Below are 13,295 nucleotides of genomic sequence, written 5' to 3'. Positions count from 1 at the left end.
TTTTTTACTTTCTTTTTCTTCTGCTTGGTCAGAACTGTCAATTACATGGACCTTTTTATTAGCAATCTTGTCTGTATGTCGAGTTTGACTGACTCTCTTTACACTCAATTTTTACTTTCTTTTTCTTCTGCTTGGTCAGAACTCCTGTCAATTACATGGATCTTTGTATTAGGCATCTTGTCTGTATGTCGAGTTTGACTGACTCTCTTTACACTCAATTCTTTACTTTCTTTTCTTCTTCTGCTTGGTCAGAGCTCCTGTCAATTACATGGACCTTTTTATTAGCAATCTTGTCTGAATGTCGAGTTTGACTGACTCTCTTTACACTCAATTTTTACTTTCTTTTTCTTCTGCTTGGTCAGAGCTCCTGTCAATTACATGGATCTTTGTATTAGGCATCTTGTCTGTATGTCGAGTTTGACTGACTCTCTTTACACTCAATTCTTTACTTTCTTTTTCTTCTGCTTGGTCAGAGCTCCTGTCAATTACATGGACCTTTTTATTAGCAATCTTGTCTGAATGTCGAGCTTGACTGACTCTCTTTACACTCAATTCTTTACTTTCCGTTTCTTCTGCTTGGTCAGAACTGTCAATTACATGGACCTTTTTAGTAGCCATCTCATCTGAGTGTTGAGTTTGACTGAATCTCTTTACACTCAACCTGGTTTGATCATTGAAAATGACTGGGCTGGGCTCTAAGGCATTTTTAACATCTGCACTACCTAATTGGTCCGATGGTGAGACAGTAACAGTTTCCATTGTATTATCGACTGTCTTTCTAGCCTTTGAATATCGACACTTGTCTGAGGGCACCCCAGTCTCAACAGAGACCAGCGACCTCTGTTTGTTTAAAAACTCTGAAAACCCTGACTGGTCAGTAGGACTGAAAGTTGTACCAAAAGGCCTATTAGCAACCTTGGTGTTTTTACTCTTAGAATGTTCCGGCTCTTTTGGTGGAAAATTTGTTTCAGCAGGTGCCACAGTCTTATGCTTGTCTGAAAACCCTGACTGGTCAGTGTGATTGCCAGTGGTACCAAAAGGCCTATTAGCAACCGGGGTGTTTAGACACTTCAAACGTCCTGGCTGTTCAGGTGACAGATTTGTTTCAGCAGGAGTTCTACGCTTGTCTGACAACACTGACTGGTCACTGAGCCCACCACTGGAGGAGAAACTAGGTACCAGTAACTTTTTACTTACCGCAGTTGAGTTCTTTTTCTTACAGGCCACCTTACCAAAAAGAGTGCGGTCTGGCATCGGACTGGTTGTTTTAGGTCGTCTGTCTTTGCCTGACTTACTGAACCAAAGGCCAGTCTGAATCTCTGGCTGCTTCTTCATCTCTTTGACAACTGTGACAGATGGCTGAGTCGAAACTAGCTTAGACTGACGTTCAAGTGCTTTAGGACACAAAATCTTAGGAACTGAGTCGAGATCAGAATATGGACATTCTCCATTGTCTCTATCAGATTGGTCAGGGCTATTATGCAATGTCTTTTTAGAGTGTTTAATACTAATGTCCTTTGATGATTTACTTGGTTTCTTCTTGCCAGAAGATTTCCTTAAAGTGCTTGGCTTTGCTAGAGTTGTAATTGGTGATGAAATGGACCCATTGGTGAAGTGCGATGTCTCAGGAAGGGTGGATGAAGTGGAGGGAGGAAAGGTCGGATAGGCCTTGTTTTCTCTCTCCGGTGTGGAACTGTCGTGGAAGGGATCATCTATGATCGAAGGAAAGGAAGAAGCCATTTTGGGTCTCTCTTGGAGAACAGATTCAGCTTCTGCCACACTGGATTTCCAAGAGTCCTGAAAACGCTTTGCAATCTACAGAAAGATAAAGGGAAACACTGCTCAATCTTTGCAAACAAACCACTTTACAGAAGAATTGGTTTCTTGTAGCTGAAGTTATTCATGAACGATGATCACAGCAATGATAATGATTTAGACCAACTTTTTATTAGGGCATGCAAGTAGCAACTCATCATTTATAAAATAGTAATTACAGTGTATTTGTAGTTCTGCTCCCTTTGCTTCCCCCGCCGGTGCATTAGGGCGAGCTGTTCAAATTCAAAGCCTCCGTGGAAAATGTGAGTTGATTTTTCCTCCACCCAGGCTAGCTCCACAGGCTCCCCGAAGGTCCTGACATGGTAGAGCCGACAGGGCCGGTCACTGGGCTCTAAAACAACAAACATCAGCCTCAATCTCATGATACGCAATGAAAACTACATCGTCCTGCACAGGAAGTACACGAGTACATCAACTAAGTAACGGGAGCTTTAAATGCAAGAGCACTAAAATCAAATGGTCATACTAGTGTCAGCGTTTTGAGCATGACATATTATTACATGGCCAATATTAATGTTTTAAAAGTATACATGATTTATTAGACAGTGGAAATAAACGTAAACCCACAATACAGCAGATTGTGGCGTTTACATTGACCTGCTGAGACATTAGGGCAATCCAGCAAAAGAGAATGTTTGTGACTAGACTTTAACTATAAATCGGTGTTTCCCAAAGACCAAGTTACAACATTTACTGTCATAGAGTAAAGAAACCAGAACATTTTTACATTAAAGAAGCTGGAATCAGAGTCTTACTCAAACCGATTATCAAAATAGTTGACAACGAATCGATTAATCAATTAGTCTCTGCAGCTCTAGATGCAAGAGCTTGACATAACGTAAGAAGAGAGTCCGCTTAGTAAGCTAAACCTATATGGAATTTGGCATGCCAATTGTAGGACATTGAACGGTTTACAACATACTATACATACATTTCTTAATGTGTTGATCAGCAAGCATCTTATATTATATACTAAATTATAATCTAAGACAATTTTATTCCTTTGGTGTATCGTTAATCATCAATCATGCTATGCTATTGCAAGCTAGGAAATATCAATTAACTAAACAGTCCATAGAGCATATCACACAATTGAAAACAACCCTTGTACAATGAAGGGAATCACATGAAGTCAACAATGTCTCAGGCCCACCTTTCACGCGGTGATAGATTCCCTCTACGGGGTCAACGGTCACCTCACAGGGCCACCATGGTCTTCGGTTGAACTTTGCCCAATAACTTCACCCTCTAAAAACTTCACAGACGGCAAAGACTTTTCTTGAGGCTGTTCTGTTGTCGACAACATGAAGAAATGAAAGTACAATCAGACGAGTGAAAATGATTCATCACTCATTACTGTAATTTCCAAACCATCAACAGACAACTTGCATAGTCCTTTATGTGACGATTCACCAATGATGGGTGGTGATGGCCTAGTGGTACGCCTTCAAAACAAAACACTAGGAGGTCTGTTGTTCAATACCAGGCTGCCACCATTTTACCCCTGAGCAAGGTACTTAAACCCTGAGCTGCTCCAGGGAGACTGTCCCTGTACTTAGTTCAATGTAAGTCGCTCTGGATAAGAGCGTCTGCTAAATGACCTGTAATGTAATGATCATACATGTCTGCCTGTGTCAAACACCTGCTGATCTTCCAAGACTGTGTATTTGAAATCATAAATATTACAATTATGAACAACAACCAAAGACGTAACTTTAATCACAATAACATATATGAAGCTACATTTTAATAAACTCCATGCTCCAATATTGGAAGACAAAGGACAGGCAAAGACAAAATGTTAACTGGCGTTTGCTGAAAATGATTTGCTGAGTGCGTTTAATATTTTATAACATTTGTGGGGGGCACAATCTTTTTTCAGCTGGTGAAGGATAAGATGGGGGTACTCTATAGCGATGATCCGATATTCGAAAAGGATGATGTATGTGTATTTATATTCAACATATTTAATCAGATATGAAGATACTGACGTTGAGCTGTTTGATTTGTTTTGTCTTCCTGTCTTGTTCGACTTTGTCGTTAAGATTTTTTTGTTGGGGCAGGAAGTGTTTATTATATATATTGAGAAATCTCAATAAAATCTTATAAGAAACAGCAGCATGAAAGTTGGCCAGAAGCTGAAACCTTTGACCCCTTATACAAAGGTCAAAGGTTTAACTAACTTTAGTTTTCTTCCGGTTCCACAACCAGTGTCGAACCACAAAAGAAGAATATCATAACCATGTATAAACAGTGGCTTCTATAGTCTTTGTGCAAATGGAGTAGCAGCAGCAGGTTGAGAGGACTGGCGTGGTACATGAGCAGCCCTGAGTTATGACCGGCATGTAGCAGGAATGGCCAGAGGGCTGATACTGGCTACTGCGATGATGTAACGCTGGCTGGAGTATTTTAAAAGGAATAGTTCCACATTTGGGAAATACGCTTATTTGCAGAGAGTTGGATGAGAAAGTCAATATCACTCTCATATCTGTCTGAAGTTACAGCCAGAAGACGATTAGCAGTAAAACAGGAAGCAGGCGGAAACAGCTAGCCTGTAGAGGTGTTAAGTACTTGTACAAATTAATCTTTAACACTGAATCTGTGTAGTAAAGTGTAGGCTGCTGAGCTATTAATCTTATAATCAGTGCTTTTATAAGTCTAACTTTGTACTGAACTGAACAGCAACAAACTGGCTGGTATTTATGCATTTTATGCAAGTTTTTGTCTTTATATTTTAGTCCATATGTAACAAAGCCAGAATATGTTACGGCTATGTTGGTCTTCTTAAATTCTTTCCACCGAGGCAGTCATTGTTTCCTACTTATTTTTATTTGTTTGTTAAAAATCAACCTGCAAAAGAACGTCCTAATTGTACAACACTTCGTATGAAAGCACCACATTAGGAATCCCATCAGGACCAATGTTTCTTTTAAGGAAACGTGCAGCCAGCAGCCAGAAAATGCATGTTGTGTCACTGAAATATGTGACCCAGTTGCAGCTTATACACAGACAATAACAGTGGTCTCAAAATGGATCCCTGGGGAACACCGGAAAATATATATTCTATCAATTTTCTTTTCAACATTTCAGGTATTGCACTTGTTGCTGAGACAATTTGTATTTGTCCACTAAATGTGAAGCTACAGCCAACAGCTGATTAGCCTAGCTTAGCATAACAACTACAAACAGGGGGAACCAGCTAGCCTAGCTCTGTCCACACAGTCAAACTAATCCGCATACTAGCACTTCTAAAGCTCACTAAGCTACGACTTCCTTGCTGTTCTATGCCCACATGTTGGCTCTGAATTACCTCTATAAAAAGGACTATAAGGTCCTTTTTAACAGAAGACACTTGACATGTCACAGTAGGGAAAGCAAAGTAAAAAATAAATGATGGTCGAGTTCCATTTAGGATCAGTTTCTGTACCCCTATGTTCACATCCGTGGGTCCCCCCCCCCCCCCTATAAATGATCTCCCGCCTTTACCTCTTCTCTTTGGCTTACATTGTGGTCATAGAATATAAATTCCTTGTTTTAGCCTTCTGTTAAACTAGGTTGATATGTTTACCTGCTAGCTTAAACTTATTGTGTAGCACACAAACATATTCCTGCATCACTTAACTTGTGTTCGGTTGACAAGAGGATTTTGTTATTTATCAGAATAAACGGAGGTCGCCTCCAAAATATATATCTTCATCAAAACACAATGCTCACAAGGATAGACACTACGTGGTATTGTGCATGCTGGCTCTTTGTCACACTGTCATGACTTACTGGGACACGTAAATAGAACAGAGCCATCACTAATGTTATTAGTAATGTCTTTGCATTCTCCTACTGAAACAAGTCAAAATGTCCGCTGTGTTAACATTGATAGACCTGTGAGAATTCAGATATGTGGCTGTTATCCTGGAGAACGTGCTGAAACATTACAGGTTGTTGTATGAATAGATAAGAGGAGAGTGTCTGTTCCCGGAATATAAAAAACATGTTGATGGGACATAAAAAGATGCAACACAAGAAAGTTAGTCAGGACTATCATTATTCTTTGTCTCACCTCTATTGGGGAGGGAAATCATTCAAGTTTTGGGACTACAGTTCCCATAATGCTTTGGGTGTTGTAAACAGGAAGTATAATTGAGTCTACAACTTTAGCCCCCTTCTTTTCACCTATTTTTGTTAAGATTTCAGGAAATAGACACGTGCCGAATTAGCCATTATCCCTGTTTGCAGTGTACCCATGGATGTACAGACAACTAACTCTGGATTACTTTAACACTGAAGACAACTTCAGAATGTGTTGTTTCTCAGGCAGGTTCTGGAGTTATCATCAGCCCCTTTTTTCTAGGACATTTAAACACATTTATGGACATTTGTTCAGAGACAATGATATCCTCAGGAAGTGAAAGTCACACTGAATGTAAAAATATGTGTATGAGGTCGTGTGTCTTCAGATTTTAAAAATGTATGACAGAGAATGAGTGATTTTTGCAATCAGGCTCTAAGGGTTTTTTTAAGGACCTTAAATCGCCTCCATGAGCAGCCACTGCTGCAGACCATGTAGATGAGGAGGCCAAATCAGCATCTTAACCACAATAACTGACTTCCTGTTTAAAAAAGGCACCTGTCCCTTTCACCTCACCCTCCCCCCTTTCAGCTCTCCTTACAGTATTTTCATACAGCCTCTGGAGAAGCTCAACGTCCTTTAGTTTGTTTGTAAAAAGAAGACAACCATGTTTATCAATGACAGAGCAACGGTTGTGGAGCCGTGTCTCGTCTGAGCCCACCCATTATTATTACAGCTGACAAACAGTGCAGGTGTTCAGCTTTTCATGCACAGGATTTGTGCGTGAGAAAGTTATGTAATCCAACACCTTAGCAAATATTTTCTGTCAGGTGAATCTCCTTTGACTGAAGGCCATTTTGAAATGTTACACTGTTGTCACACCATAAATAAAGCTGTTTGTCGACCTAATAGAGGTGTTGCTATTGTTATACAATCTGTTCTTTTGTTTACTTCAGGTAATAACGGTAAAACTTGCCATTGAATGCCTTGAAGGACTATCCTCAAGCAGGAGCAGCTCGGTGCCGCTCTCCCACTCGTCATCCGAGCCGTCCCAGTATCTCCTGCGCTGACCCGAGGACTGGGACCGGGTGACCACCTTGGCTGACGACCGGGTAGCATCCTTGGCGTCCGAATTCATGTGTTCAGGAGAGGACGGGAGAACATTCCCCGCCCTCTCGTGTTTGTCCTGCAAGCCTCCTCCCAGAGGTGACACCGCCTCCTGCTCTTCGTCGTTGTCGTCATCCTCAAACAAAGAGGATTCAAAGTGGAGGAAGCCGTTAGCGAAGGGGCTGTTGCTGTCCAGAGAGAAGGCCGGGCTGGGCGGGCCCGAGAAACAACCTTCTGTCTTCTTCTCGGAGACGACAGGATCGCTGCGATTTGCTGCCGCCACATCATGACTTCTAGTTTGGACCACGGGCTGTTTCTGTTCAGCAGAAGAGCCCCCAAAGCTCTCCTCTCTGCTTGTGTTCTGGGTGCCAGAATAATCCCTGCTAGTGCAATCAGCCCAGGAGTCCCTCTCCATCTCCATCCCCTTCCCCCTCTCCTTCTTATTCACGCCCCACTCCCAGCTCCTCTCTGGCTCCCTCACCGGCAGGACCAGGTCAGGCTGGCTCACCATGCTGGTGAGATGCTGCAGCCTCCTGAGAGGGCTGTAGGAGGAGGAAGAGGAAGAGGAGGAGGAGTGGTCCCTTTGTGTGAACCCATAGACGGATGCATGCTTGAGGGAAGAGGCAGACATGGTTAGCCCGATCCTGTGGTCATGGTGTCTAGAGGCTGAGAGGTCACGGCCGGGGGTCAAAGGGCGGCTGGACTGATGAGTCTCCCTGCCAGGGCCTGGGTAGGGCCCACTCATGCTGGCATGACTCCTCCCTGAAACATAAACAGGGAATCATCAGAGGGAGAATACCAAAACAAATCATAAACATCAAAGTTTGGATGACTTTTAAGATATCTTATTTTCTTACATCAAGGCTCGTTATAAAAACACCCGTGGGACTCACTTGTGATTTAGTTTTATATCTATAACCCTACGTTAATATTCCTATAAGAAGACACTTGACCCAGGCTCTTTTTAAAACAGCATGTCTCTACAATCTGTCACAACATCGCTGCAGTGTATTTAAAGTTATCCCAGGCAGCTGGTGATGAGATATATTTTTTTTAAAGTGACAAAGCTTACACATCAAACCCGTGAAAAACAACACAATCTGCCTTCACATGATGTCAGAATAAAACGTAAACACTCACTGGCGACAAGCGGATCGATCTAACGTGACATTACTCTGCGCAAGACACCACAACAACCGCTGTGAAGCCTTTGAGGAACATTATCGCGATATGATGAAAATGACATGAAGTACGATAAGGTCAGCAGCCTGGTAACTCACGCGCATGCATACAGTAGAAACACACACACCATTAATTATAGCGCGTCATGTTATAAAATCAACCCCACGTTAAACACGCCGGCTGCAACCACGAACTGGAATTAAAATGGACCCGTTCGTGCACGCGCGTGTGCATAGGTGTGTGCAACTGCATGTGTGTGTCAGTGTGTCAGTGTGTGTGTGTGTGTGTGTGTGTCGATCATGGCTTGCAGTGTCTTCCATGCTTGCATGAGACTGAAACACTGAACGCCACATAACACGAGACGACACGACACAAAACAAGTTCACCAACACACACTGACACACACACACACACAAGCAGATACACACACACACACACTTCCCTCCCCGGCGGATGCAGGCTATGTGTGCATCAAACAACAAAATCACGGAAAAAACGCCAAATGACACGGGATCTGTCGCGAGAATCTTACCATTCCGGTGTCGGCCACCGCAAACATGACCCTCAATGCGCTCATTTTGGCGTTTAAATGTGCCAATTTCCAATTTTTTGAAAGCGGATGAGGAGAGTCCCAGCGGCAATACTACTAGGCCTGGATCCTGTGAAACGTACTCACTCACTGCCCCCTCCACCTCCTCCCTCCTCCTCCTCCTCCTCCTCCTCTCTACATGCGCTAAAGCCTGGTCCAGCGGCCCCTGGAATTAGAGATTCAGGCGTGTTGTGCTCCTCCAGCGACACTCCCCCTTCTGCTTTGTGATAACTACTTTATAATTCGCCGTGTATACATCTCTGCTCTGTTGAATGGCTATTTCCTGCCTGCAGACTCTGCCTGCCCCTTGAAAGTCAGTCTGTCTCTGCTGTGCGCACTGCCAGTCGTCACCACTGCCTCCCTCCCCAGCCGGTCCACAGCATGGAGCACAGAAGGGGCCGTAAATCTCTCTTCTAAAATAAATAAATAATAATAATCTGAGTTGACAGGCACCAAAAAAACGTACCGGACAACCACACGGACACCTCCAAAAAATTTGCCCCGCCCCTCTTCTTAATTATAAGCATCAATTATTAACCTAAAGCAGGCTGCCATCACCAACATGTCACATGCCAAACTTGTGCCAACAAACTGGCATCTTCTTCACCCCCTCGACACGCACTTGGGCAGCACATATGCGCCTGCAGGAGACGAAGTAATTTAAAAATGTCCACCACTAACACGTCTGAGAAGCAGTGAAATGGTGCAGCAGGCTACCCGGAAAAACAGATGGGTTTCCTTTCCTGAGACGAGTTGCTGTGTAGGCTCTGGCTGCACACCCGGTCCCTTCAAAATGGAGTCCTCCAGCCTTTAGAGGAGGAAAAAAAAAAAAAAGAGCAGGCCACAAAGTGTTAATATATGCTCGATATAAAGTTCACCCAGCCACGGAGGGACTGAGCCTCAAAACGCACCTCTTATGTGCCCTGGAGGTGTTTCTGGAGGCTGATCTGAGTCCTGTCCTGAATCAGCCATGCCACGACAGGAACATTTTCTTCACATGTTGTGCCTCCCAAAGTCACTGTCTTAAGAGCGTGTGTGCCACGACAAGAAGAGGGGACTGAGGCACCTCTGGTGAATGTGTGTGTGTGTGTGTGTGTGTGTGTGTCAAACGCACGTCCAAAAACATTAAATGGCACTTTAAACGTCGACTGTGCTGTTTTTTTTTTGGTTACTGGTTTTGGTGCAAATGAAGGGAAACACGGGTCTCTCACGGGAGAGCTTCTCGGCCGGTGAGACTGAGCTGAGCTTTGGTGTGTTTGATTTTTATTATAGATATTTGTATATTTGAACACGATATGTCAGTAGGGACATGGGAGGGCGGGTAGAGGGGGGGTGTTTCAGGTGTTAAAAAATACCCCCACACTCTTGTCACCGGGAGGCGGTGTGATATGAGGGAAACGGCGCATGTGATCGACACGGCCGCAAAGACAGCACACTCTCCTCCTCTGCAGAATAAAGCTCGGCTGGGTCAATGTGGAGCCCGAAGCAGAAACACACAGACGAGTCTCTGCAGGACTGCTCATGTGCAGACGTTTTCTGAAACCTCTCGGTGAATATCAGCTCCTCACCTCCCCCGGTGTTTTTGTACTCGGTAACACGGATCATTTTGGGGATGCAGTTTGCTTCTCGATCGTAGCAGAAGAGAGAAAGAGAGACAGATAGGAGGGAGAGACAGGCAGACCGGAGGACAGGGCCTGCTGCGGGTTTATTACGCGGTGCAAAACAGCGCCACAACCGGCAGCCGCGCGCATCTCCCGGTGAACCGCCGTCATTATCTCCATTAACGTGGTTTCACTCTCACTTACAGGCAACCGTGTCAGCACGTGCCATCCCCAACACCGGACTTTCCACTGCTGCATCTAACCAGGTTTTGATTTGACGAAGCATCTTTATAAGTATGCAGTATTTTTTATAACACATCTATGAGTTATTAGAAAAGCATAAATACACTTGTTACTGAATAATTAATACGCCTTTAAGTTTTAATAGTAACATCATACTGCTGTATGTCATATAAGATGCAAAAAAAGACCCCAAATGAGTCTTAAATGTTATAAAATATAATTAATGAAGTACAAGTAGTAATACCACCGTGTAGAAATATTCACAAAATACTTACAAAATATTAGAATACCAAACAAATAAGTATTATGCAGAATGCCCATTTCAGAATAATGTATATTGTTATTAAATTATAATTATTAATGTGTGCATCACTTTAATGTTGCAGCTGGGAGAGGTGGAGTAGGTACTTCATATAGATTAACCTGTAATAATATATAATTATATGTACTTTTATTAAGTACTCTAAACTAATGCACTCTAATACAACAGTCCCATAATAAATCCTTTATGTTTTTAAAGAGGTATATATTTAACTTTATGATTTAAAGTTGAATTGTATTGTACTGAGAGGTGTATAATAATATTAATACACATTTTGCAAAATATTATTACTAAAAACATGCTGTATTATTGGATATTATTACTTAATGTTATGATTTTTCCACGTGAAGCAAAATATAAGTACTTTATACTTTACTTGGTATTTTAATAGTAAAGTAATAAATCATATTTTATAAACTCAGTATATGTTTTGTATGTAAAATCTTAGTTATTGTGTGAGAATAATAAAGTATGATATTTCTCTTAAATGTAGTGCAGTTGAAGTATAATGTATTAAAGGAAAATACTTGAGTAAAGTAAGTATTACTACTTTAATGCAGTAAGAAAATACCACAATGTCAGCCGTGGAAAATAACAGTACACTTACGTACTAAAGTACATTTTAATGTACTTGTACTTTACTTGAGTTGTGACCCCCGAACCTTAAGCCTTAGCCATTTAGGAAGTATATTACTTTATTAGTCTATTAGAGTCCACTAAAGAAGGATTTCTCTAAACTCCTCAGATAGTTTTTATTTAAATACCTGTTTTCCTTATTGTTTTGTAAAGGTATAAACTCTTTTCTGTTAGTAAATCTCTTTGTTTTGTTTCGATTCATCAAAAATCGCTGCAGCAGAACCAGAGATATGGTCTTTTTTATTCCACACATTCTTCTTCCTTCTGAAAACCTAGTGCCTACATTACCCACAATGCAACCTGACCTCCAACAGGTCAGGTCAGGTGTTATGCTAGTAGCTGCTAATGTAGCCTGCAGCAGAGATGAGGTCACTTCTTTCTAACTCCACACCAGCAGATTTAGTTTTAGTTTTGATAATGTTTGAAACATTAAAGCATGAAGATCAGCGTCACATGCAGCTGGAAGTGGTAGTTCACTTGTACCATAAATAAATATATCTTATTCTGCATAATGAGCATTTTTACTTTTGCTAATAAATCTTTTGTTCTTTTACTTCAGTAACATTTAGCATGCAGAAGTAGAAGAGTATTTTTAAACTGTGGTATTTCTACTTTTACTTAAGTATCCGAGTACTTCCTGCCCTTCTGCTACTGAAGCTCGTCTCGTCCACTAGAGGGAAGCACAGCACACAGCTTTGTAAAAATGTTTCCAACAACCCGGCTGCCTGTGAGTTGTTCACTTTCCAATCATTGTTTATTTATATCCCTGTTTAGAGCAGAGCATTGGACACGGGTTCCATAGTGTAGTGGTTATCACGTCTGCTTTACACGCAGAAGGTCCTGGGTTCGAGCCCCAGTGGAACCTTTGCTTTTTACTTCACCGACATTTATTTCTGTATGTTAATGAAGTAGAAAGGTCGTGTTCCTCTATTTATTCATACATTTATTTATTATGTCATTTTTCGTCCTCCATGCTATCATCTAGTGCATAGGTCTTCAACAGGGGGTCCGCGACCCCCAGGGGGTCCGCGGAGGTACTGCAGGGGGGGTCCCGAAATTGTTTGTAGAAAAAAAATTCTAATTTTCTTTTTTAATAAATCATTTTCTTTCTTAAAAAAAAATTATATATATTTTTTTTAAAGAAATAATTTTCTTTCTAAAAAAATATATTTGCACATTCACATCCCCCCGTCGCACAGAACTCCGACAGCACCCCCCCTTGTACAGAACTCTGACAACGCAAAGGTCCCCTGCCGGAAACAAAACGGGAAAGTTGCCGATATAGGAAATAAGCAAAACATAATACGTAGTACGCGACTCCCTCGGCTCCCTGAGCTCCCAGAACGAGGTTTCTAACGACTGACGCTTCAGTGCAAACTTCGACAGAGAACGAAAGAGAACATAGACGGCCTCGGGCGGTAAGAACTATATTGTTTTTGGGTGAACTATTCCTTTAACCACACTTCCTTAAAATACACAGTTTTCCTTATGGGCTTTGGTTTCTGTGTTTTTTGTATTCTAAAAATATACTCACTTTAAAATGTGGTCCCTGCCCAAGAGCACACACACACACACACACACACACACACACACACACACACACACACACACACACACACACACACACTCCTGCATTAGATAAGTGGGAGGAAGCGTTCACACCACACTGATGAAGTTTTAGTCAACTGTCTGTCACACGAGAGATCCGGAGGC

The 13,295-nt window shown here is 42.0% G+C and overlaps 1 protein-coding gene and 1 non-coding gene across 7 annotated transcripts; one reads left to right on the top strand and one right to left on the bottom strand.

Moving 5' to 3' along the window:
• Positions 1 to 331: 331 nt before the first annotated feature.
• On the bottom strand, positions 332 to 9,840 carry LOC115018695 (uncharacterized). Of its 6 annotated transcripts, XR_003833414.1 has the most exons (5): positions 9,692 to 9,840; positions 9,498 to 9,588; positions 6,879 to 7,771; positions 1,995 to 2,167; positions 332 to 1,815 (listed from the first exon to the last, which is right to left on the bottom strand). XR_003833414.1 is itself a non-coding variant. In XM_029447854.1 (3 exons), the coding sequence occupies exons 1-3, from the start codon at positions 9,305 to 9,307 to the stop codon at positions 2,105 to 2,107; spliced, it is 1,017 nt and encodes a 338-aa protein (XP_029303714.1). In that variant the 5' UTR covers positions 9,308 to 9,431; the 3' UTR covers positions 1,942 to 2,104. The 6 variants fall into 6 exon arrangements, 1 of the variants encoding a protein (XP_029303714.1); XR_003833411.1 differs by lacking the exons at positions 9,498 to 9,588; positions 9,692 to 9,840 and adding an exon at positions 9,247 to 9,430; XR_003833412.1 differs by lacking the exons at positions 9,498 to 9,588; positions 9,692 to 9,840 and adding an exon at positions 8,724 to 9,145.
• Positions 9,841 to 12,374: 2,534 nt separating this feature from the next.
• On the top strand, positions 12,375 to 12,447 carry trnav-uac (transfer RNA valine (anticodon UAC)). The gene has a single exon. It is a non-coding gene; the product is annotated as a tRNA-Val (tRNA).
• The last annotated feature ends 848 nt before the right edge of the window (positions 12,448 to 13,295 follow it).

This window comes from Cottoperca gobio, chromosome 14, assembly GCF_900634415.1.
Source record: "Cottoperca gobio chromosome 14, fCotGob3.1, whole genome shotgun sequence".
NCBI classification, from domain to species: domain Eukaryota; kingdom Metazoa; phylum Chordata; class Actinopteri; order Perciformes; family Bovichtidae; genus Cottoperca; species Cottoperca gobio.
This window is presented reverse-complemented; position numbering and strand designations above follow the sequence as displayed.